The 25,513-nt window shown below is 38.0% G+C and overlaps 1 protein-coding gene across 9 annotated transcripts in view; it reads left to right on the top strand.

Annotated features, from left to right (window-relative positions):
• Window positions 1-25,513, top strand: part of TAFA2 (TAFA chemokine like family member 2) — a 549,986-nt gene that overhangs the window by 484,315 nt on the left and 40,158 nt on the right. For all 9 annotated transcript variants that reach the window (XM_047865660.1, XM_047865654.1, XM_047865653.1 and 6 more), the window contains 2 exons: window positions 17,474-17,626; window positions 18,881-19,005. In XM_047865660.1, coding sequence (XP_047721616.1) covers window positions 17,474-17,626; window positions 18,881-19,005 — 278 coding nt within the window. The remainder of the gene's footprint in view (window positions 1-17,473; window positions 17,627-18,880; window positions 19,006-25,513) is intronic.

The raw sequence follows: 25,513 nt of genomic DNA, 5'->3' as shown, positions 1-25,513 counted from the left end.
AGGCTTTAGCAGAACAGTTCCGAGGGAGCGTTGGCAGTGATTATATGTTCCAGTTTGCATCCACACAGCTGCAGTTAACACCTATTATTCCAATATAATCATTAATAGCAAATCTATTTACTTTTCAAATGGCTCCTGATGTGGATCATAAATTATATGGTCACTGGAGCTTGTTCACTCCATGTACTGATCCCTTCTGAGGGTCCTCTACCAGCATGTACTGAAGGTGTGTCTCCTTATTCAATCATGCTTTCAGGTGTGCAATTATTGGATTACATTTTCTCATTCTCTCACACATATACACATATTCACATGATGGACACCACTACTCCAAGGGAAAAAATGTGCTTTTTAGACTGACTACCTTTTAAGTGTAATTTGAGGAAAAAAATGTCTTAAATGCAACATGATGTGAAAAGATACCTGCTCACAGTGAACAAACAGCTTTACATTATGATGTAAAGCACAATTCATTCTCCATTGGGATTCACTGCTTTGTGTTTTCAAAAGAGAGAAATGTGGTGGTGACCATTTATTACAGGAAAATTGGCCAAAGCTTTGAAAACATAACTCCCCCCCCAACCTTTTTAACTAATCACATTTTAAAGCAAGTTACCCTCTCTTGTCAGACTCTGTAAGCAAAGGGGAACTAGTACGATGATTTATTTTCCTTTCTTGGTCTGTAGCTAATTCTAAGAGGCAGATATGAGGTGGATGGTCAACAAGAGGGTTATTCTTCCAGTTTCAAGAGGACTTTGGCATTCACATTTCCCCAAAGCAGAAATTGAAGCTTAGAGCAATTACCTAGTTTGTTCAACACACAGCTAATGAACAAGAGGACTGGGGCTTAACTCCAGGTTGATCTAATTCCACAGCCTGTGTCCTGAACCAGCCCCCTATATTGCCTTTCCCTGTCATAGTTCAATGTTATCTTCTCCATGAGGGCAGGGACCTTGGCTTCCCTGTGTTTGGCAAATCACAGGTGTTTGTAAATATATGAATGACTAAAGTCACACATGAGAGGGAGAGGGAATAAGAACAAAAGATGGCATCTGAGGGAGGCACACTGTTGGATGTGTATGTTCACAAGTCATCATGAGGATGCTCACTGAGAGTCCTGGGTGAGAACCAGAGTGGCACCGGTGGATGGATATAATGAGGTAGCAAGGTTTAAGAGCGGGGGTTTGGCAGTGGAACAGTTTGGCAGTTGAGTAGCTTCCTTGCCCCTCAGAGATAGTGCGGGGCAGCGGTCAAGGTGTGAGCTTCAAATTCAGTTAAGCCTAAGGTAGAGCCCTTTAAAATATCTCCAAAAATCCAGTATAGAAGTAACCATTTTACATTCAGGATCCCATTTCATCCTCACAACAATTTTATGAGGTAGATACTGCTATTCCTATGTTATCACCGAGTCCCTTGAGACTTTGGAGTGAAATAACTTGAGCAAAAATCATGCACAAGAGGTCACCTTTCCAATTTGGGTCTGTCTGACACTAGAGAATGAACTCTCAGGGGGCTTCATGAGAATACCATAACCACCAAGGCAGGATGTTACCGTGAACACCAGTGTCCCTCTCACTCTCCATGGATGACACTACCTCCTCCTTGTCCACAGGTGTTAAGCAAAATGTCATTTCTATCAGTGGCAATCATTTACAGAATACTTGCTGTGGCCAAATGCTGTTGCACCCACTTTAGATACATTAATTAAGTTCTCAGAATTGTGCTATGGGCCGACACTATGGCTGTGCCTTATTTTACAGAAGAGGAAACTGAGATGAAGTTACTTAACCTGTCAAAAATGATGCAGGAAGTAAATGGCAGAGCTGGAATTGGAACCCATATAGCTTGGCTCCAGAATCTGTGTTTTCATAATTACTACTTAACTATGTTATCTCCCGACTCAAAGAGGTAACTTGCTGAGGACTAGATCCTTTCATTAGCTTCACTTAAAACCATTGCCACCTGTGTACCTCTCCTCCTGAGGAATGTTCTCACAAGGATAATAGGAATCTCTGGATTAGTAATAATGATGATAATAACAACAGCCAATGATCACTGAGCACTGTCTATGTGCTGGACACGGTGTTAAGAGCCTTCCCTATTCTTAATCTTCTCAACAATAATGTGAAGTTAGCTTATTATTCTTGGTGTACAGATGAGGAAACTGAAGCTTGAATGTTCCTTTGCTCAGTCACACAGCTACTGACAGCTGTGGAAAAGCTGGCATCTGTCTGATTTTTCCCTTGAACATCCCAGAAGCTCTGCTGCCTCCCACAGAGGGGTGTTTTAGCTTTTGATTCATTAATTAGTTTTGCTGGGTGGTGTCCATTTTAAGCTGCCCAGGAGGGCATGTTATTGTACGTGCTCACTTCACCCTCAGGAGAAAAAGGCAAATTATTAAAAGAACAACAGAACACCAGAGACCTCTTCAAGAATTCCTGGGATGCCAGTCAGTATATGTTGTACATATTTCACACTATGTCTTGGTGTTTGTTTTTTGTTTGGGTTTTTCTTTCTTTTTGTTTTGCATCTGTATAAAGCTATACTCCAACACACCTGAGAACTGAATGCTTATGATCATGGCCAAGATTAATATAAATGATATTTAGGAGATACTGTTTAAAAAAAGCAAGATAAGTGGGGGGCATCTGGGTGGCTCAGTCAGTTGAGCATCTGACTTCAGGTCATGATCTCACAGTTTGTGAGTTTGAGCCCCACATTGACCTGGTTGCTGTCAGCAGAGAGCCTGCTTTGGATCCTCTGTACCCCTTTCTCTGTCCCTGTCCTGCTTGTGCTCTCTCTCACAAAAATAAGTAAACACTCAAAAAAAATTTAAAAAAAAGGCAAGGTAAGTGTTTTAGAAAGTTTTATATGAGAGGGTGCTTGGGTGGCTCAGTTGGTTAGGCATCTGACTTCAGCTCAGGTCATGATCTGAGGCAGGGTTCATGAGTTTGAGCCCTGCATTGGGTTCTCTGTCCACTTCGGATCATCTGTCTCCCTCTCTCTCAAAAATAAATATTAAAAAAAGTTTTATATTAGAAATATTTCAATATAGCATTCTAGATAGTATATGTGGTACGGTTAAGTGTACTCATGTAAACAAAACACAAATATGTACCTCTCTGTATTGTTATTAAGAATGTACATAAAGTTATAGAAATTTAAAATCAGAGATAACATAGAGATCATCTGGTCTAGATCAGGAAACTAAGTGAGGCCAATGTTGCTGACTTGACATGTCAACTTTCAGGCATCTCACAAAATTCAGATTAAGCATCACCTTCTTTAAAAATTATTCCCTCGGGGCACCTGGATGGCTCAGTCAGTCAAGTGTCCAACTTCGGTTTAGGTCATGGTCTCATGGTGTCATGATCTCATGGTTCGTGGGTTTGAGCCCTGTGTCGGGCTCTGTGCTGACAGCTCAGGGCCTGGAGCCCACTTTGGATTCTGTGTCCCTTCTCTCTCTCTGCCCTTCCCCTGCTCACACTCTGTCTCTCTCAAAAATAAATAAACATTAAAAAAAAAATTCCCTACTCTTCTTCACAAATTATTTCCTATTTCATTTCTCATGCCTGCCCCTCATTGGGTGGGATTGTTTTTTTTTTTTTTTTTAACTCTTAGTACATTCTGTGGCTCCTGGTATCATGGCCCCTTTATCCTTTATTTTCTTTTTGTATACATGATGCCCTCCCGCTACGGCCTGCTGAGCTCCATGAAAGCAGGTAGAGTTTTTCCTTTGGTCTGTATTCTGGGGAGACAGCACAATGCCTGGCACTGAGTCAGTGTTGGATGCGTCTTCAGTGTGTGAATGAGTTGGCAGAGCTCTCTTGGTTATTTAGTAATGGAGTACAAATGAGGATGTAGATTTTCCAACTCACCAACCAGTGATCCTCTCACTATACTTTGCTACTTCTCTATTCTAATTTGAATTTCACATCATTAATGAATTCTAAAGTCATTTTTTAAAAGGACATTTTCAGAAGCTATCAACAACAACAAAAAGCTTAACTGATAGCAGTGTAAATCCTTATCCAGTGAATAGGTAGTATGGCATGTAATTTCTCAAAAAGTTACTGGCATCTTTCTTCTAAAAACTGAAAAAAAGCCTCATCTAGTCTTCCTTAATAATTTGACTTAAGATTTATATCCTTTTGATCTAGAGTGACACTCACAACCTGGATGTTCCATATTGAAATTGCTGAAGTGTAGAGGAAAGATAATCTAAATTTGCTTTTCATGTCAATCACTGGGAACAAAGCAAATCTGTGTGTGAGAACAGATTTTGTTGGAAGGCAAAGATTTTGTTCATTCTTGAGTGATACTGATTTCTTCTGCTTATAGGTGTCTTGCTGGCTTCAAAGAATACCCCATATGTAGAAAACCTCTTAGTATACTGAAGGGTATAGAATTATGAATCTGCAAAATTAGATAAAGGAAACAGTAAAACAGTAAAAGTTTTCCTTCTCTTAGGTGATAATTATTTCCTAAAATTAAAAGACTTTAGTGCCTCTATCCCTCTGATTTGTACATATAGCACACCATAGATTACATTTTTAGAGAGGAGAAGATATTGAGAGATCCTTCTAATTTTGTAGTTGAGGAAACTGAAATCCAAATAATTGAGTTTTCAAAGAATTGTCCTGACCAATTTGGGACCAAAATCAAGGTTTTGGGGGGAAGAACAGAAAGTCATAATCCTCAGATGAATAACTTTTCATTGACTACATTGGAGGTTTCTTCTGTTATATACCAATACTATTGGTTGAGATACTTTTAGCTGACTTTACACTTTTTTTTTCCCATTACGACATGATATTAAATCATCTGTCATCATAGCCAACTTCCTTATTTTACAGATAACTTGTTACTTCGGGAGATAACTGATTTACCAAAGATTAAATAGTTCATGGTAGTGCTATAAATAGAAACTAGGACTTTCCACCTCCCCATCCAGGGCTCAATGAGTGTTATCTCTCCTCCTGAAACCCTACTTGGCTCTCTAATAGAACAAATTAAGCACACATACACACACCACCACAAAACGACAAGGTCAAATGTTTTTACAATTTCTAGTAAGTTCATCTAAGCATGCATTTGGAAAAATGATTCAATTTACTGTTTTTTTCTCTTTTGAGAACTCTTATAGTAAATCATCTATTTATTCATTTATTCATCAAGCATATTGATTTTTCTATTATGGATCTCAAACTGTGCCTCAAGCTGGGGATTCAGAGATGAATAATCATGAATTTGGGTCTCACAATTTAGTAGAGAAAAACAGAGATATAAAAAGTAAATATAGAACACTGTTACAGGTATTGCAGAAAAAGTAAGAAAATGTTATTCAGAGGACAGAGTGGTTCAGTCTACCTGAGGAGTTAACAGCTTCAAAGAGTAGATGTTGTGATGTTCTGAGTTTGAAAGAAGGGGTAGAGGTTTCCTGGAGATAAAAAGTGGGGCAAGGATTCAAGAGTGACAGGTAGCCTGAGCAAAGATATAATAATAAGATTGTAAAAATAGTTTATAGGATTTTAGTGGGGTGTGCAACAAGAGTGCCTATGAAATTGTGGCTGGAGGATGGACCAGTGGAAAAATGCTTGGGCTGTGCCAAGAGTATGAATGTATCCTACAAAAAAAAATGAAGAGCTTAGGAACAGTTTACACTCTGGGCTTAGTTTTAAGATCTACTGTAATATAATGCATATGTTTATGTGTGTGTAAGGGAACAAGTTAGCAAATAGGGAGACCAGTCCTGGCCCCTGATGGTTATGCAAGGAAAAGATGCTAAAGGTGCTTAAGCCAAGTCAGTAGAAGTGAAGTTGTGGAAGGGGTAGAAATTAAGGAGTACAGAGGCAGAATGAGAGGAATGTGGTGAACAGAGATGTGGGGGTTAGGTAATGGAAGTGAGATTGAATGGAAAATTAAGACAGCTGAGTTCTAATTATGGATCTTCCACTCTCTAGCTTTGTGATCTTGCGCTAGTGAATATTATAGATGTTTTCTAACCATCAATTTCCTTTTTGTAAAATGGCAAGGTAGGATTTTATCTCCATTTTTCTTTAAGTCTCTACAAATTGATGGTTCTCTCTTAGATACTTGTATTATATAAATAGAATCAAGGATCTAAGTAAGGTCATCTTAGCCTCTATAATAATTATAGCTAACATTTATTCTTTATCAAAATATAAGCATCGTTATGAATGTCGACTCAGTAGATCCTCATTACAACCCTTTATGGTAGATGATATTATAATTACCATTTTACAGATGAGTAGCTGAAGCATAGAGACTTGAAATAAATTTTTTAGATCATATCTTTTTGTTCTCTGTCAGTCCATTCAGGCTGTCTATAGCAAAATACCAGAGACTGGCCTATAAACAAGAGAAATTTATTGCTCACGGTTCTGGAGGCTAGAAGCCCAAGATCAGGGTGCCTGCATGGTAGAGTGAAGACCCTTCTCGGGGATGCTGACTTCACTTTGTACCCTCACATTGCAAAAGGGGTGAGCTAGCTCTCGGGGGCTTCTTTTGTATCAGCAGTAAACTTAATCAACTTCCAAAGGTGTTACCTCTTAATACCATCACCTTGGGCATACCTTTTTTAACATTTGACTTTTGCAGGGACACAAACATTCAAAACACAGCACTGCTCTTTTGATTCAGTGTATAAACTCCCTTAAGAAGCATTTGTGCTCTACCTGACTCTTTCCTATTTCCAATAATAGGAATATTATTGCATATTAGTTAATACTTGCTATTGTAACAGATACACCTCTAAATCTCATTGACTTAACACAGCTTATTTCTTGTGCATGTGAAACCAGTTAGTGTCAGGGGCTGGATCTTTCCTTAATACAGTCATTCAGGGTCACAGGCTGATGGTAGCTCTTCAAGGTCACCTTTGGCACTGACATCTATATGAAAGAGGAAGAGGGTTCCTGACAAAGTAGGTTTTTATAGACCTGGTCTTGAAGACCTATAACTTCTGCCTATATTCCATGTGTCACATGCAAGAAAGAATAGAAAATGTAGTCAGTCTAGTTGTATGCCCAGAAGAAAAGAAAAAGAAGGCTTGGTGAACAGTTAGGCACTCTCTTTTGAAGCTGGGACTTGAGCCTAGACCATCTGGCATCAGAATCCTCACCCAGGACTCCTGGGTGGCTCAGTAAGTTAAGCATCTGACTCTTGATTTTGGCTAAGATCATGATCTCACAGTTCTTGGGATCCAGCCCTGCCTCAGGCTCTGCACTGACAGCATGGAGCCTGCTTGGGGTTGTTTCTCTCCCTCTCTCTGCCTCTCCCCTGCTCACACTCTCTGTCTCTTAAAAACAAATATCTAAAAAAAATCCTCACCCAAACCACTGTGCTATATTACCTTTTGGATTTGATTGCTTTCATGGAATTGACAGTAATCAAACTGTTTTGTACATAAAATAATATAAGGATGCAGGTTGACTTTATAGTGCATATTATTCTGTGTAGTTAAGATTTGTGACTTCACACAGATAAGAAATATATTCAAAATATAAATCTCATAAACTCCCTTCTCAGTTTCTCATTAAGTTCAGTGAATTAATAGACTTAATTTATGTTAGTTTGAAGCAGTTAAAAAATCTTTTACTTTGACTTTCATTTTCTGATAGGTCTAATATATTGTACCCATTATAATGAAACTTAGTCATTTCATAAATTCCAAGAATTTTAGAATTGGAAGGAACTTTCAATTCTAAATTACTACTAAAACTAGTCTGATTTCTTCATTTTGCAGGAGAGGAAAGATACCCAGAGACCTAAATGACCTACTCCACATTACACTCTTCAGAGACAGAGAACTATTCATGAGAGCCCAAATATCCCAGCTTTCTTGTGCCTGCTTTTCTACTCATCATGTCATTTTCCTCAAGAAGCTCTTGGGCTGTGCTACCCTCCCTCCCAGGGACACTCACAGGAATATTATTAATCATAAAAGAACAGCATGACTCTTATAGTTTATAGGAATTGGGGATGTTCTGATTCTTCACATTTTTTAAATGTGTATGTAATTTGGGATTAAGCAGAAAATCTGCTTTTAAACGTTTGACATTAGAAACATTTAAAAAAGCACAACAGGCCATTTTCCTGTCTGAGCAATTCAAGATGGCCTCAGGGTCATGACTTGAAATGTCGAATTTTCATTATGAGGGAAATGTAGAAAGTGGATTGGGCATTTCTTGGATCATACTTTGAAAAGGTAGACACTTGTCTCCTGCTCTTACAAGAGGGGACAGAGATAATTCTAGCTGATAATTAGCTTTTGTTAATAATAACTTCAGTTAGAAAAAAATAATTACCCTGGTCAGCACATTTTTGGGTCAAAGAACACAAACATCATGAAATTACCTCGGGAAAAAAAAGAGGTTCATTGAAACTTATTCTCTAAAGTACTTCAGGAATGCAGGAAAATTTTCAGGAAGACCTGAGGAAGGGCAAACACCAAGGCAGCTTGTCGGACTACTCATTCTCTTATCTCTAACCTTGCTTTGTATCTGTGCTTAGTTCCGTTTCTCGTCTGTTTCCTCTGAGTCCCATCACCGTGACACATACACACATCTCTCCATGGGTCACCTGATTCTGAATGCCAGATGACCTTTGGCTCAAGTGCCCATTTCCATGTGACAGTTTGGTGGCTTTCATTTCAAATTTCCAGCCAGAGGGATTTGATTCGTCCAGTTTCTATTCTTCAGAGCAGGCATTACCAGCAGAAGTTCTGGACAGTTTATAGAGACCACTATTCTGTGAGGCTGTCTCCCTCAACATCAATTCTCATTTAAAATGTGGATGTAGGGGTGCCTGGATGGCTCAGTCAGTTAAGCATCCTCTTGGTTTCAGCTCAGGTCAATGATCTCACAATTTGTGGGATGGAGTCCCATGTAGACCTCCAAAATGATAATGTGGAGTCTGCTTGGGATTCTCTCTCCCTACCTCTCTGCCCCTCCCCTGCTCATTCACAATTGCTCATGTGTGTGCATTTTCTGTCTCTCAAAAATACACAAATATTAAAAGAATGTGGATGTAGAAGATGTTCATGATTGAGTTGAGGGGCAACATGTCTAAAATTCTCTCAAGAGTGGATCTTCTTCTGTTCTACCTCTTTCTCCTAAAATAGATTGGTGGACATCCTCTGGTTGAGAGCTTTCTCTTAATAGAAATGGTACCGTTAGTGGGGTTACTATCCTTTAGTGGCAATCTTTTTTCCCCCAATGACTGTTTTTCAGATAAAAACGGAGCAGTTTTAGAAAACAGGCTTTGTAAAAATGTCACCAGCACTTGGCTATTTCCTCCCTGATCATTTTGACTTCATAAATTATGTGAATTTTTGAAATTTCATTGAGCTCTTTAAATAACCATTTCTTTTAATTAGATTGCTTCAGCATGAAAGTCTAAAAATGTGCCCTATTTTCTCCTTCTAATGAATTAAAGTGAGAAATTAGCTGTCTTAAGAAGTTTTTGTTTCAGCACATTTTTTCCATTCAAAGTGATTTACAGCAACCTAAATCCACTAACTAGCTTGCATTTCAGATGTCTATTGGTGCATGTAGGTGATGCTTTATTTCTGCTTAGAAGGTGTAATGCAGACTCTCCGGGGAGCTAGTCAAGCTGGGTAAAACTATTAAATAGGAGTGTACGGAGACAAACAAAATTTTGGAATCAATGAGACAAATCAGAATACAAATAAGAACTGAAATCTAATGGAAAGGAAATCAACTAGGAACAAATTCACAACTTGATGCTAAATTTACGCTGTTCTGTAGCTTATGTGTCAAATTAAGTATTTTTTTACATGCATCTCATGTCAACACAATTAAGTATATATATAGATTTTTTGAAATATCAAATTAGAACTTTTAGAAAATGTAGATAATTTTCCCTAGCCGTTGTGTCTTTGTAACTTATATATGTCCCATCATTTTGTATTCGTTAATTACATTAATAGTAAAAACAAATTTAATTAATATTGCAGTAATGCTGTACAATTTAAAAGCAGTTTCATATAAATTGTCTCATGCGGTCTTCACAAGGTCTTCACACTTTGTGGAGCCATTTTAGAGATGTACGAAGCAGTTCTTTGGTGAATGGATTTGCTTAAGGGCTTACTCAAGTACAGTGTAGGTATAGCAAGACTTGGACTGGGGTATTTGAGCTCCAGAGCCCATGTCCCTTTGAGGCTACCAAGCATCGCTTGTGGGGGAACATGTCCTGTATTCCTCCAATCATCTGGAACTGGAGATTGTTGATGCGTGTGGAGCATTATAGAAAAGGCACTGTAGGATAGTGTTTAAGATGATGGTTTCTGAAAGCAGACTGCCTGGATTCTCATCTCTGGTTTTTCTCTTACTAGCTATTTTACTTAAGATTTCTGGGGCTCAGCTTCTTCATTTGTAAATTGGGGATAATTTTATCTTCTTCTCCAGTGGTTGTTGTGATGATAAAATGGAATAATGCTTGGCATACCGTGAATATTCAATAAATGGTAGCAGTAATCATTTTATACATTGTTTTCAGAGTGAAAAAATAATTCATATATAGAGAATGTGATATGTGTAGCTCTGTGCTCTTATTAACCTAAGGCCAGCAAACACTACTCAAGGTGAAATGATTTGCATAAATATTATTCTATGGTGTACCAATTTTTCATACCCATATGTTTATAGCTGATTCACAGTTGATGAATAAAATGTGACCATATTAACATATGTATAAACCTACGTGTGTGTGTATATATATGTATATATATATATGTGTGTGTGTATATATATATACACACATATATAATTATGTGTATGGGCATAATTTTTACAAGGCTCTTGTGTGTGTATATATATATATATATGTATATACATATACATACATAATTATGTGTATGGCCGTATAATTTTTAAAAAGCTATGCATGCATACAGAGCAAATGTGATTTCATTCAATTCCCCCCCCCCCCAGAGAAATTCCTTTTTAGTAGGTAAAAAAGTAGTTGAAAACAACAAACGTTTGCTAAAATTCCTTATAGGACTTCATGCCACAGAATTTACCAGTCACAATAGCTTTGAAAACTTTCAGGAGTCTTGAGACATGATTTAAAAGGCAGTATGTTTTTTTTTAAAGTTTGACAGAGAGAGAGAGGGAGAGAGAGAATCCCAGGCAGGCTCCTGCACTGTCAGTGCAGAGCCCAGTGTGGGGCTTGAACTCATGAACCATGAGTTCATGGCCTGAGTTGAAGTCAGACACTTAACCGACTGAGCCACCCAGGTGCCCTGTAAGGCAAGGTGAGTTTCACACCAGGAAACTCAACCTGGATGTCTGTACATTTTCTTTTATATCTTAAGGTCATGTTCTGGGGGTACTCTAGGTTAATGATCCTATTGTTGAAATGAGACATAGGGTAATAACCTTGGAAGGCAACAATTAGAGCTGTGTAAAACTTGATATCCCTGTTTTCATAAGAATTAATGTTTCATAAGAGTTATGTGTCTCTAGCATCCTTTTGCAAAAATGTAGGAGGCAACACTTGGTGTTTATGCATCACATCCAGGGAGGAAAAAATAGAATAGAAGAAAGGTGTTTTTTATTTGCTTGTGCCTGACTTGGGAATTGTGACATGAAGAAAATTGTTTGTTTGTTCTTTTTTCATTTAAATCTTCTCCAGGGGGTCTTGCATTATTTTAATATGATGCTAACTGTCTGTGAAGCCTATTTTGTTAATTTGGGAAGCCCTAATATTTGATTAGGTTAGTTTATCATGGAGCTCTGTCTGAATATGTGTAGAGAATTCTAGTAACTGCTGGAATTTCCTACAGTCTCATTAACCTTTTAAGGAAAACCACGGGAATTAGTTTTATTTTCTTAAATTGCTTGTTTGCCATTTATTAAACACGTATCACATGCTGGGCAGTTTACATGAAAAATTAGTCTTTGTATATAAGAATCTGGTTATCATAAGACGTTAGACATATAGATAAATAAGAAAACTATGTATATATATATACCGGCCATGCTTAGATGAACTAAATTCTGCTAGAAGTTTCACTTCCGCATTTTGAGGTGTCTTGTTTCACTTGGCATATTTACCGGCTTGTATGAAAACGTACTGGACCATATTCTTCTCACCCATGCCTTCAAACACTGTGAGTATATTACCCATCCATCCATCCATCCACTTACCTATCATCTATTCTATTTTAAAAAGGTTAATTAACACTCTCTCATTTCTCCACAAAAGAAGCTTTACAACTTCAGTTTTAATAAGAAGAACAAACGCTGAGAGAGATGTTTTTACTCAGTCTCATTTCTCACCAGGAAACTCAACCTGTATGTCTGTACATTTTCTTTTCTTTCCTCAATGAAGAGAAAGGTCACGGCAGCAAAGCCCGTGTCTGTCAGGCTTGCTCTTCCTGGTCAGGTTTATTATTAATCTCTTCATATTTAGTACCATGTTTTCTGAGGGGGAGGACATGTCTGTCAGTCTTCCCAGTGCAGCTCCTGCCTTCTCCTCCTCTTCATTATGCTATATGGGCATCGTTTTACCTCCTTTCTCCTCAGACAAGAAAGCATAACTTCCTTCACTAGAGTCCTCACATATCAAACCTAGCCAATGTAATTATCCAATCATGGAATAATTCTTTGCAGTCCTTTATATAATATGTAAACACTTCCCTTTATGCATTTTGCATTGACTCAGATAGAAGCTAGAATGTTTTGAGATATGATGCTTCACTGGTTTATCCTCCAACTAATGCATTCTGAAAAATGTATCCTACTAAAAATTCTAGGATGTGGTAGAAAGTATTACTATGTCCTCAGGGTGGGCTAAGTTTTGGCACAGTAACCACAACAACCTCAAAATTTTAGAGCCTTCTAACAACTCAAGGCTTATTTCCCACTCAGGTCCATCATGGTTGGTGGGGACTCTGCTTCATGTCTCTTCACTTGGAGACTCAGGTTGATGTAGTTCCCACTGTTAAGAACGTATTTGGTGGCTCGGGCTGGTAGGGAGGAATGTAGTGAATTACACACTAGCTTTTAAAGCGGCCACACAGATGATATCCTTTGCTTTTGCTCATAAGTGACTGCTTTCATTTTACTTGAGCTTTCATTTCATTGGCCAGAGCAAGTTACATCACCACATCTAAAGTTAATGAGGTGGAAAAGTACAATATTACCATGTGTCCAGAAGAGAGAACCAGAAATATTTGGCAGTCAGCACTAATGTTTATTATGACTACCACAACTACTTTATCCTTTTATAGTTCTTATCAGGTAATGTAGAAATGAATTTTGGTACTGGCATTGGGAAGGGGAAACCAGATGCAGAGTTTTTGCCTGTCCATCCCTTTCCAGTGTATGATAAACTCTCCTTATAACAAAGACGGTAAAATGGCTTTTGTGAATGCTGAAATAGTGCCTCTTCTTTCAGGGGAGAGGTCAGTGGCCTGCTGCTCTGTGCTCCTGGTTGCCATTGTACTGTGGAAGGGACCAGAACCCCCACCACCTCAGGCTGTCCCCAGAGCTGTCTCAGCTCAGTGCTGAACAGAGTCACTAATAATCTCTTACCTCCAGCCTGGCTTCCATTCAAAGACTTGTAGGGCTGATCTCATGACCTACATCTCCGTTTTCCTGAATCACTATCAGAAGTCCAAGGATCCCAAATAATGATGACAGAGAGGGTCTTCTCCATTCCGCTCTGAAATCCCAGCCCTTCTTGCATCCTGCCACGTCCTCTGCAGTTTACAGTGTGCACCAGCCAGCTCCCTCAGGCGATCCTCCTACTCCTTCCCAGTACAATTACTTTCCCTCTTTCTCAGATGACTATTGTATATCCTCTTTTTTCTTTTCAAGCAGCTCTCATATTTCATGGCAAAATTAGATGAAATCGGATAAGAAACTGCCTCACGTCCTCACTGCCTAGTCTACTGACACCTACCTGCCTCGGTAGCTACACATCCGACCTTCACTCTTGTTAAAATGGATTAAGTATTTTCACGTCAATTTATTGTTAACCCCCCAAGTGCCCCGAGTCTCAATTCCTTCTGCCTTCTCAAGAACATTCTTTTGTAATTACCCATCTTCTTTCCTATATTGTGCATTTCTCTAACAGATCGTTCCAGCAAGCAAGCATGCCTTTATGGCATCCATTAAAAAAAAATTCCCTTGACACCATGTTTCATTCCAACTATTGCTCGCTTCCTTCTTCCCTTAACAGAAAAGCTTCTTCGAAGAAATTTGTATAATTGCACTGTTTTACATCCCATTCTCCAATAAACTTACTTTAATCATGCTTTTATTTTCATCATGCCTCTAAAATGATTTTTACTGTGATCAAATGCTAACAATAGCTAACACAGAGTGCCTACTATAAGGCAGGCAGTGCTCTAAATACTTTATATCCATTAACTCATTTTAGCCTCAAACCAACCCTATAAAGATGGTGCTGTTAGTATCCCTCTTTTAGATAGGAAAAAAAAAATGCTATTCAGAGATACTGAATAATTTGCCCAAGGTCACACAGCTTTTCGGAGGAGCTTACATTTGAACCCAGCTACTCTGGTTTTCAAGGCTAGTACATGATATTACTTTTTTAATGGACAGTGATTTCTATTTGCTTATTGAACCTTTCAGCAGCCCTTGACAAAGCTGATCAAGCCCCTCCTTCTTGAAACATTTTGGTTTTTGGTTTTTCATGCTTTCATCCTGTGGTCTTTTTCTCTTATCTAATGCGCTGCTCTTTGTCAGTCTTTATTGTTGTCTTCCCCATTTCGGACTGAGAGTTTTTTGACTATTCTTTCCCTTCTCTCATGGCAACTTTTCCATGGTAATTTGGTTTAGTCTGTGGCTTTAAATATCACCTATGAGCCTAGATTTCTTAAGTGTGTATCTGCAGCCCAGATCTCTTCCCTAAGCTCTGCTTCATAAATGCCACTGCCTGATTTACATAGCTACTTGGGTGCCTTGTAATGTCAAATTTAACACTGACAATACAGAACTATAGATGTCTTAACCCCACCCAGCTATTGCCAGACCCCCCTATTCCCAGGCTTTCTCTATCTGCCAGAACCACCACTATATATGTGTATGGTTCGTGTATAATTAACATCCAGTGCTATATTAGTTTCCGGTATACAGTATAATGATTGAACAGTCCTACACATTGCTCAGTGCTCATCATGATGAATGTACCTTCACCTATTTCAACCCCCCACCCCCCAATCTCCCATCTGGCAAACATCAATTTGCAGGAACACCAATTTACCAACTTCTAATTGTTCAGGACAAGCTGAGGAGGAATCCTAATTCCTCCTTCACTCACAGCTCACATTCAATCCCCTAACAAGTCAGACAGCTCTACAGGGAAATACTCCTAATCTTCCACTTCTCCCCAACTCTGCTGCTATTAGTATAGTCTAAGTCCTATCTTTTATCTTTGAGACTCTTGCAAACTCTTTGTAACTGGTCTCCCTGCTTGCACTCTTGCTTTCTTCAGTCCATTATTTAAAGAACAGTCTGAGCAAACTTCTAAAGCATTTATGAGATGGTACCATATCCACCCAGAGTATTTCCCTTGTGAAATCCAGTCCCCACACTGCAGCATCCCAGCCCCCACTTGATCTTCCTACATTTCTGACACAGTTCCATAGACCTCTCAACTGTTCAGCCACACATTGTAGCCTGGGAACACAGCACGCATTTCCCCATTTCCGTTCCCTGTCACTTACTGCTTCTTTTCTTTGGAATGCTCTTCCTTTCCTAGATCTTCATAATAGATGCTTTCTTCTCACTCAGGTCATCATTAGATTAACTCACAGAAGTCTTCTCTGAGACTTACAAAAATATAATTTCCCTCCCTACTCTCACCTTATCCTACAGAAATTCCTTCCAGGAACTTAAAAATCTAGTATTGGCTCTATGTCCCGCCTTTTCATTGTTGTAGCCCCAGTACTCAGAAACATACCTCAGGTGTGATATTGACTCAAATAAAATCTGATTAAGTGAAGTGCAATATAGAAAGCAGTATATGGACTTGTATGACATAATGTGAAGCATTCAATAAATTAAAACAAACCGAATCATCCTTAGCTAAGAAAATATTTTCTAGAGCATAAGAAGAAGTCTCGCTCTCAAGTTTTTAACTTTCCCACAGATAGCCTTCTGTTTGAATCAAACACCGAGACATCCCCATTTGTATGTTCAGTGGCAGGAAGATCTTTATGACATTGGAAATGGTATCTGCTTCTTGCAAATTCTTTTGAGAATCGCATGTCAAAGCTGTATGTCACACCCAACTTTCTTGGTCTCACATACAGGGATGATGTTGACAATATGTGTGATTTGTTCTCTCTCACAAGAAAAATCTAAGGAAGGTATCTAACCTGAGTTACAGCACAGTGATACTCATACCCAAGGGGAAGATTAATATAAATATATGATGTACTGATCTCATTTACAAAATGGGCCTCGATATGTTTATAACATTAAACAACTTCAGATGTGCTTTTTATATCAATCACATTTTTTAAATTTCTGAAAGCATAGTGTTTCAACAGATGTTTGATTTTAAATTTGTTATTTTTAGCAGATGAAACTTCTTTATCATTTCACAGTAGGGCTAATACTTTGAAGATGAAATGCTGCAAAAAAGTGAGGGCAAACTGGAACCCTAATGTAACGTGATAAGTGAGGTCCAAAATTCTCAAACACCCAAACCATTCAGTAGCCTTACTGCCAGGTTAATGCAATGGGTTGGGGAAACTTAAAGCTGGTTGGATGGGGCTTCCAGGCTAGATATAAATCCATCCACATTCTGGCGACAGTTGTTGCTATTGGTGGCAGTTGTTCCCTCAGGAGGAACTGAAAGAAATGATTTTCAGGTCTGAAACTGGCTGGGACTTTCAGGAAAATGGCAGCAACTTGAAGAATTCCCAATTAATTCATGCCAAGGGAAACTGGGCAGAAGAATACCTAGAAGATGGGTTCCACCCTGTACTTGCTTCCTGAAAAGAGGTTCCGTTTCTGGCCTTTGCACTCATCCCTAGAAGAACAACATAGCCTTAATCCCTCCTCCCCCACTTTGAGACCAGGTCTGCTCTTAGCCCCACTGCAGGATACCTTGTCTATGGCTTTACTCTTTTTTGTTGGACAGAAAGTCATATGCAAATAAGTATGTTTTTGATGGCACCACATATTGTCTCTGTATTTCAGACTGTTCTAACAGCTCATCCTAATCTGGTAACTAATTGTTCCTGCTTCACCAAGCATTTACTGACAGAAATGGTCCTACCACATTTAGAAAAGAAATCAAATCTGCATTATGGAGTCAGCATCATTGTATTTCTAGTTTCATGCATGGTGGGTCCCTTATAGAGCAATATTTAATGCACTTCTAATTAAAAAGGGGCGGGAGTATCCAAAGCTTTCTCAGCGTTGCCTTATCTCTTGTTTTTGTGCAGCTCACCATGTTAAAACGGGCACTTGTGAGGTGGTGGCACTCCACAGATGCTGTAATAAGAACAAGATAGAAGAGCGATCACAGACGGTCAAGTGTTCCTGCTTCCCTGGACAGGTGGCAGGCACCACGCGAGCAGCTCCATCTTGTGTGGATGGTGCGACTTCTTCCATTGCTTCTTGTGGTTGTATAGCTGGTGACTCATTAGAACTGGAACCCCACTACAATGCTGTTGACTGTGGTCAATCCTGAGGGACCATACCATAAGTCATGTGGCTGTACAGAGATTATTTGGGAGGTATTCTGAAATCTGAAGTCCTTTGGAAGGAGGTCGAAGACCTCACTCCGTTTTGTAATAAGGCATTATAATGAGGTTCCAACAAGTCCATGTGTTTCTTACTTTGATACCATGAAATACTGATTTGCCAGTGAAGGGCTTGTGTATGTAAATTAATTGGGAAAGGAAGGATGAAAATAATGGATTAAACAGTATGGTTGCCTAAGAACCCATGGATGGTTCTTAAGAATGAAAAAATAAGCACCATACAAATGAGCAAAGTTGTAGTTGTAGATTAAATTCACATGAAATATTGATTTTTATGGAGATCCATCAAAATATTAATTTATTTATTGGAGGTTCACCTAATTACAATAGGAGATAAATCTTTGTATGGGTCTATTTAATTGATATTATCATAGATAATTAAGTATTCATATTAGCATGGTTCATTCCTTGTGATGATGGTTACTGCCCACATTAAAAAAATTACATTAATTCTGAGGGTTGCTGGAGGGGTTGTGGGAGGGGGCGATGGGCTAAATGGGTAAGGGGCATTAAGGAATCTACTCCTGAAATCATTGTTTCACTATATGCTAACTAATTTGGATGTAAATTTAAAAAAATAAAAAATAAAATTAAAAAAAAATACAAGAAAAAAAAATCCCCCCCCCCCCCAATTACATTAATTCTAATAGCCTCCTAATTTTAGCCTACTTGTGGGAAATATTACACTGATTCTAAAATACTATGAACTGGTAATAGGTTTTTTTTTTTATATGTTTAGGTAAATAATTCCACACATATGCCTACAGAAGTCTCTTTCCAATGAAGCCTATATGTTCACATGAAAAAATCCTTCAACAATTTGCCTATAATTAACAATACTATTTGTTAAGAGAGTAGAGCTCATGTTAAGTGTTCTCACCACAATAAACTAAAATAGAAAATAAAAATTTAGTCAGAAAATCTAGAAATATTCAGCCCCTTTGGACAAAAAGAGAAGCATGCTTCAAAACCCAATCTACCCAGTGATGGGGAAAATTGGTGCCCTTTTTTCCTCTTTAAATGTACATTCAGAGAATTAACTAGTCCAAATAGAAAACACTGAATTGATTTTTCTATCTCCTGTAGCTTCAATAGTGGAACAGAAATGGTGGTGCCATATGCAGCCATGTCTTGAGGGAGAGGAATGTAAAGTTCTTCCGGATCGGAAAGGATGGAGCTGTTCCTCTGGGAATAAAGTGAAAACAACTAGGGTAAGTGGACAGCCAGCTTGGGAAAGCAAAAGGTCTCTGAATTTATAGAGCATGGGAAAGTGTAGTAACATGGTTAAGTGATGGCTGTAGAATGAAGAGTTTTCCATACTGCATTTCCTGCCCACCCCCTCCATTTTCTTCCTAATTCATTTTCTCATAGCACATTTTTATTTCACTCAGAATAACATCTTCTATAGATTTCCATAAACTGTCATGTTATTTAATAAATTAATGTTATTTGTTCCTTCATGAGATACTTACAGTAATGTGAAATCCCCTGAGGATGCATGTTAAATGCTGGGAAGGTAACCCCAATCCTTAATTCTAATGGACAGTAATTTGAATAAATTCTGGGAAAAAAAACCCAAAAAACCAAAACCAAAACAAACCTTATTTCAATTTCCCAGTGAAGATTCTTTCATTTTCATGAAAGTAATTATTTTGATCTCCCTGATTTCTGGGTCAGTAAATAGTTTTCTAATGGTTAACTCTGTAATCATTGTAATGAGTTACCTAGAGTAGTTTCTAAATCTCAGGGTCAATATGAAAGGAATACTCTTCAGACAATGATGTATTTCATTTTGCAATGATTGACTTCTGGGACATGGTAGAGAAGTGAATAATGGTTAGATTTATTCTCTAATTTCCTAATTAGCTCCATGGATATTCTGGACTGGCAGAATTTAAATTCTTTGTAGAATCAGCAAATGAAAGTTCTGTCTTGTTTTGCTTTTTGCTTTGAGGGGAAAGCAGACTATTGATTAAAATTGGATAATTGGAGACAAGAACAGAATAATGATATAAGGTGATACTTTATAAAAAGTAACATAAAACCAGAGACTGGTTAATTTACCATAGTGTTTAATAATAGCAGTTTTTTTAAAAACCTTGTCTGGACCCATTCAAGAGGATGATTTTTAAAATCCCATGAGATATATAATTCAGTCTGTTGAATAACATGTTTAGTGCATTGACTGTTCACACATACACAAAACTAAGTTTCCAATAGCAAAAATAATAACTTTATTCTTTGTCAAATTATTCATGACTGTATCTGTTGGCTAAATGCTGACACACTTTTACAAAACCCATAGACTGCATGATTAGTTAATTAGAATAATTGTATTATTCAGTCAGCACATGATATCAACTATATTGATTTGTTAAAAAACATCCTGGCAATATAAAATTTCCTTATAAGTTATTTATAGCATGGAAATATTTCCTTCCTAACACTATTAATTCTTAGTCCAAAACAGCACTCATGGAAATTCACTGAAGATTTGAGATTCTGAAGCAAATTAAAAAAAAAAGCACTCTACAACTAAACTTAGTTTTTTATTACTTCAGTGGACATGGGGAAGCTAACATTTATTGGATACTTAAAACATATGCCATAAACCGAACAAAGTACCTCATGTGACTGAGCTCATTTAATCCTCTTAACAGCCCAGTGAGGAAGATAATATTATTATCTCCTTTTTACAGATGAGTAAACCAAAGTTTCAGAATCTTCAGTGACTTCCCAAGGTCAGCCAGCTAATTAACAGGGAAGCCAGAGTTCAAACCAAGCAGGCTCATTCCAGAATCTAATCTCTTAAACCGTAGTTGAAACTGGATAATTTAACTTATTCTTAAGTAATAGTGAGGAAAGTTTCCTATCGTTCTATTCATATCAGGTAGACCTTTAACTTTCTGGATCATTGAAATGGAAAGGTCAAGACCATGGGATGGAAATTCTCATAGTAAATTGTTTTACAAGTGGTTGCTTCACTCCCTGCTGGGCTCTAGTCTCAGCAGTCCAAAGGTAAAATTGAGTCTCTGAAATTCTTCAGGTTTAACTGGCTTTCATAATGTAATTAAACAAGTTGGATGACAGGCTAAGAACTTGTGAGTGAGGAAGACCATATCTAGATCCTCCATTTTGTTCTAGTTATAAGGTGTGATGTCACATATAGTGGCTTGTACTTTCTGTTTATATTTCGTCTCTTTTGCCCTGAAGATCTGTTAAAGGAGGACCTCACTGAAGCTATTTGAGGGAGGACTCAGGCAACTCTTCTCATTTAAAAAGGAAAAATCATCATATATAAGACCAGTGAGCTTGAAAGATGGAATTTCTTGAGTACAATCAAAGTAAACTATTATTTTTTTCTTCAAAAGCAAAAGATGGCTGGTGAGAATGCAGCTATGTAGACATTTCCAACTAAAGGGATATCATGGCATTCCAAATGGCTAGGCAAAAAGATGTGCAATTTGGAATGTTTTTTGGCTCACAAAAAAATTTGGGTAAATTTCCCTGAGGCCTCAAAAACAAAGTTTCCAAGGTCATCAGGTTATTATTATTCTCTCTCCACTGAAATAGTACCAAAAACATAGGAGATACACATTTTTGAAATAGTTCTGGCACAGTATTACTTTGCACACAGTGGAAGTGTTGGACAGAGAGAGTTTCTGCCATACATAAATAGCAGCAGTGTAATTGAGAAGATTCTGATCATCACTTGAGTCATTGGCATTATTGTTCATGTGCCAGTCTTAGATAAGTTAGCCATGGCTGTGGGGAGCCAAGCAGCCACTGAAGCCCTGATTTGGCAGGTCCTGGCCACAAGTGGGGAAAGTCCAAGAAATTAAGCAGGAATAGGTTACAAAGTAACTGAAGAGCTGCTTGCAGCCAAGAGTCATTTGAGTTTCTTATGCAAGATATGTTGGTCATGTGGGATTATCACTGCAAGCAAAATGGCTCGAGAAATGATTAAAATTTGCAATAATGTACACCCTCCCTTTTAATTGCCCATATTCAATCTGGAGTACTCTGGTAAGCCTAATGTTAGAAAAAAAGCAGTCAGCCAAAAACAGCAATGAGGCTTGCTTAGCCTCCGCAGAGATACAGTGGTACCTTCCAGAATTGACTTGAGATTATGGGCTGGGTGAATCCCTCATTTAAGACTAATTTGGAATTTGCCTACTACAAAATGTGAATTATATCCCCCTTCTTATTGTTCTGACCCACTTTCTATTTGTCCTGACAAGGGAGAGAAAAGGCAAATAGCCTTTTTGGAACATCAATATTTTGCATACATGTTCTTCGACACCTCAAACATTTAATATGGAGGGAAAAGAGGATGCAACATTGGTTTCGTGAACCTGATTTCTCATCTTAAAAATGGAAACTTAGGACTGCCTGTGACATCCATAACCACCTATTGTATTACTTTTAAGAACTCCTAAGCTCAAAAGAAGGAAAGGAAAAGTCATGAGAGCCTTTTGATTTCAAACTCACTTTCAAAGATAAATAATAAAGAACTTTTTCAAAGAGTCATTAATAAAAGAATAGTCTTTCCAGTGTGAAAGATCACATAATTATACGCTAATTCTATCATACAAAAGTAGCAGGGGGGAAAGGTGCTATAGAGCTGTAAGATTTGAGGGGAAAAAAAATCTTTGATAACATGGTTGGATCCTCAGAAAAAAACAGACTATGATTCACTTATTTTAATGTTTTGATATTCTTTCTTTGTGGAACATCTCCTAAAGGAACTCACATTTTGCTTTTAGAATTCAGAGCCCATGGCCTTGGGTATGGGCTCGAAACTCTAAATGCCAATGGTCATGTAGCATTAAGTCTGATTCTTACCTAAAGAAAGATGAACTTCATAATATGCAAGATTTTATATTTTCATTAGAAATATTATCTTTATGAATTATAAATCCTAGGTCTATTTATTTTTCACATAAGAAATTTTCTGGGTGATTTTTAATTGGAATTCTTTTATCTTTACTAATTTATTTAAAGTGCATTACGGAGATAAAAACTCTAGTTTTCTAATGTCTCTGAATATAAGTGGATAAAGCATGATTTTTTTTTTGTCGTATAATGCAATGAAAATCAACAGCTGTTAAGAATTCCCCATGCATAAACATTCTATAGTAATAATGCTCTTATTACAGTCAAAGCCACAAAAGCATATATGCTGGTATTTACTTAGCTTTTATAGTGTACTAGGCACTCTGCTAAGTGGACTGCAGGTATTATCTTAGTTCCCCAACCACAATAGGCATTAATGAGGGTACAAAGATACATGGTGTGAGCCCTATCAGCCAGAAGTATGCCCTTGAGAAGGGGAATGAAGAGCATACAGTTGCATTATCCTTATATTTGTTATCCATATGCAGTCCACAGACAGCACTAGAATCATGGATAAATATAAGAGTAACATTGTTATAATAATGGGGATAGTGTAAGCCTTTGGGTCAGCTTCGTCATCTGCAAAATAAATGAGAATATTGAGTTAGATTGAATTTCCAGTTCCTCTAACCAGTATTTATTTTTTGGTTCCACGTGCCAAGGAAATTTCTAACTTCCTTTCCTGCTAAATTTATATGACACTAATAACTGGCTAATCTCAGAAGATAGATAGGTATTAGGTTTTTAATCCTTCCCTGTAAGGGAAGAGAGAAACAGCATCTTAGATGCTTTGCTGATGAAAGCCTCAAGTCTTCCTCTTCCAGATGCTGTTGGATTTTATACCAAGAACACTGACTGTTCTTTGTTAGGGGGGTCTGAATAGTGTCCAGAGGCACCATTCCAGCCCCAAGGCAAAACAAAACAAAAAAACATCACACGAGGAAAAGGGTTCATTTCTTCACTTTAACATGGTGCAATTTGCGTGAATACTTCAACCATAGTGCTCTCTCTTGCCTTGCAAATTTAATCACAGACTTAGCATAGTGTAGTTCTTTCCTGATAAACTCTTTTGTAACAGACACATTCACCATTCATTTGTCTTCATCTCACCTCTGGTCCGGCCCTAAATTGCATCCTGGTCCACAGCACAGAGTGCAGTGACCTTTAGGGCTGTTGTTTTCCAATTATTTTGCCGGTACATTTCTACAGTAAGAAATACATCCTACAGTGTGATCCAGAAGACACACACTCATACATCCCACACTGAAGTTAAAGTTCTAATTTTTTGGTTTTATTTTCTTCCTACCTATCTCAACCCCATAACTTGATTTTATGACCTGTTAGGATATGCATTTTGAAAACCAGTGCTTTAGGAAGTGGCAACCAGTCGCCACTAACTTGCAGAGATACAGACTACCGATTAAACAGTTTTCAAAACAATCCACCTTTTACATTTTAGTTTTAAATATTTTCATTCAATGTTTTGGGGTCAAAAAACGTTATCATCTTGTAAAATACAGATTTCATGGGAAAGTGCATATACTGTGTACATTCATTCAACAAGTATTTATTGTCTATTATTGTGAGGTGCTATTCTAGGCTCTGCCACACAGCATGGAAAAAAAAATCCCAGATGGGAATCCGTGTCCTCATAAAGCTTATATGCTAATAGGGTATACTAGTTTTCTATTGCACCCTTAGCAAATGTAGTGACTTACCGTAACATTCATTTATTCTCTGTTGGTAAGACTCGGCACAACATGGTTCAGTTATTTATCGGCTCTGGGTTTCACAAGGCTGAAATTGAAGGATGTGTTTCATCTTTTCACAGCAGGGCTGTGTTTCTGTCTGGAGGTTCTAGGGAGACTCTGCTTCTAGGCTCATTCAGGTTGTTGACAGTATTTGGTTCCTTGTACAAGCAGGAATGAGGTTTCTGTTCTCCTAGTAGTTGTCATTAGGGAGCCTCTCTCACCTCAGTCAGAATGCCTGCTTTCCTCATCACACTCATTCATTTTCAAACCAGCCACTGCATATGGAGTCTTTCTCATACCTTGAATCTCTCTGACCCCCATATGTCTTCTGCCTTACTTTTCTGCTTCTGAGGGCCAGGTATAATTACATTGGCTCCACACAGATAACCCAGATGATCTCCCTATGTTAAGGTCAGCTGTTTAGCAACTTTAGAGAGCTTACCAAGTCCCTTACAAAGTTATTTCAGTAACTAGGGGACAGTAATCTTGGGGGTCCATCTTTAGAATTGTACCTATCATGCAGAGAGAGACAATAAGTAGGTGAAGTAGATAGTATGGTAGATGGTGATAAGTGCCATGGAAGAAAATGGAGAGTGCAGAGGAGGAAGTTTGCATATTTCACTGAGGTCCTGGAGGAGGTGAGGGAATGGGGCACATGGCTACCTAGAGGACAGGTTTTCCAGGTAAAGAGAAGAACAGGTACAAAGGACCTGACCTGGGACCTGCTGTGGGAATATCACATTCAAGGGACAGCAGTGGTGCTTGTGTGGCTGGAGTGCGAGGCTTAAGTTTAGGATTGGAAGGGTAACAGAGGCCTATCACGACTGACTGAAATTTTTGTCCTGAGCACAGAGAATGACGAAGTTGCCAGTAGGGGAGATGGAGACAATTGTAGGCAGAGCATGTCTTATGTTTTGCATTAATACTGCTAAGTCTAAGTCCTTTAATTAATGGAAATAAATACAGTAGAACATCTTGAACTTGATATGTATTAAGAAGAGTAGGTAAAAAGTTTTTACTATAGTAAGAAATACACACATTGAGTGACCTTAATATCACAAAAGATTTAAAA

The sequence above is a fragment of the Prionailurus viverrinus genome, chromosome B4 (genome assembly GCF_022837055.1).
Source record: "Prionailurus viverrinus isolate Anna chromosome B4, UM_Priviv_1.0, whole genome shotgun sequence".
Lineage (NCBI taxonomy): Eukaryota > Metazoa > Chordata > Mammalia > Carnivora > Felidae > Prionailurus > Prionailurus viverrinus.
The sequence above is the reverse complement of the archived record's forward strand: the minus strand, read 5'-3'. Positions and strand labels throughout refer to the sequence as shown.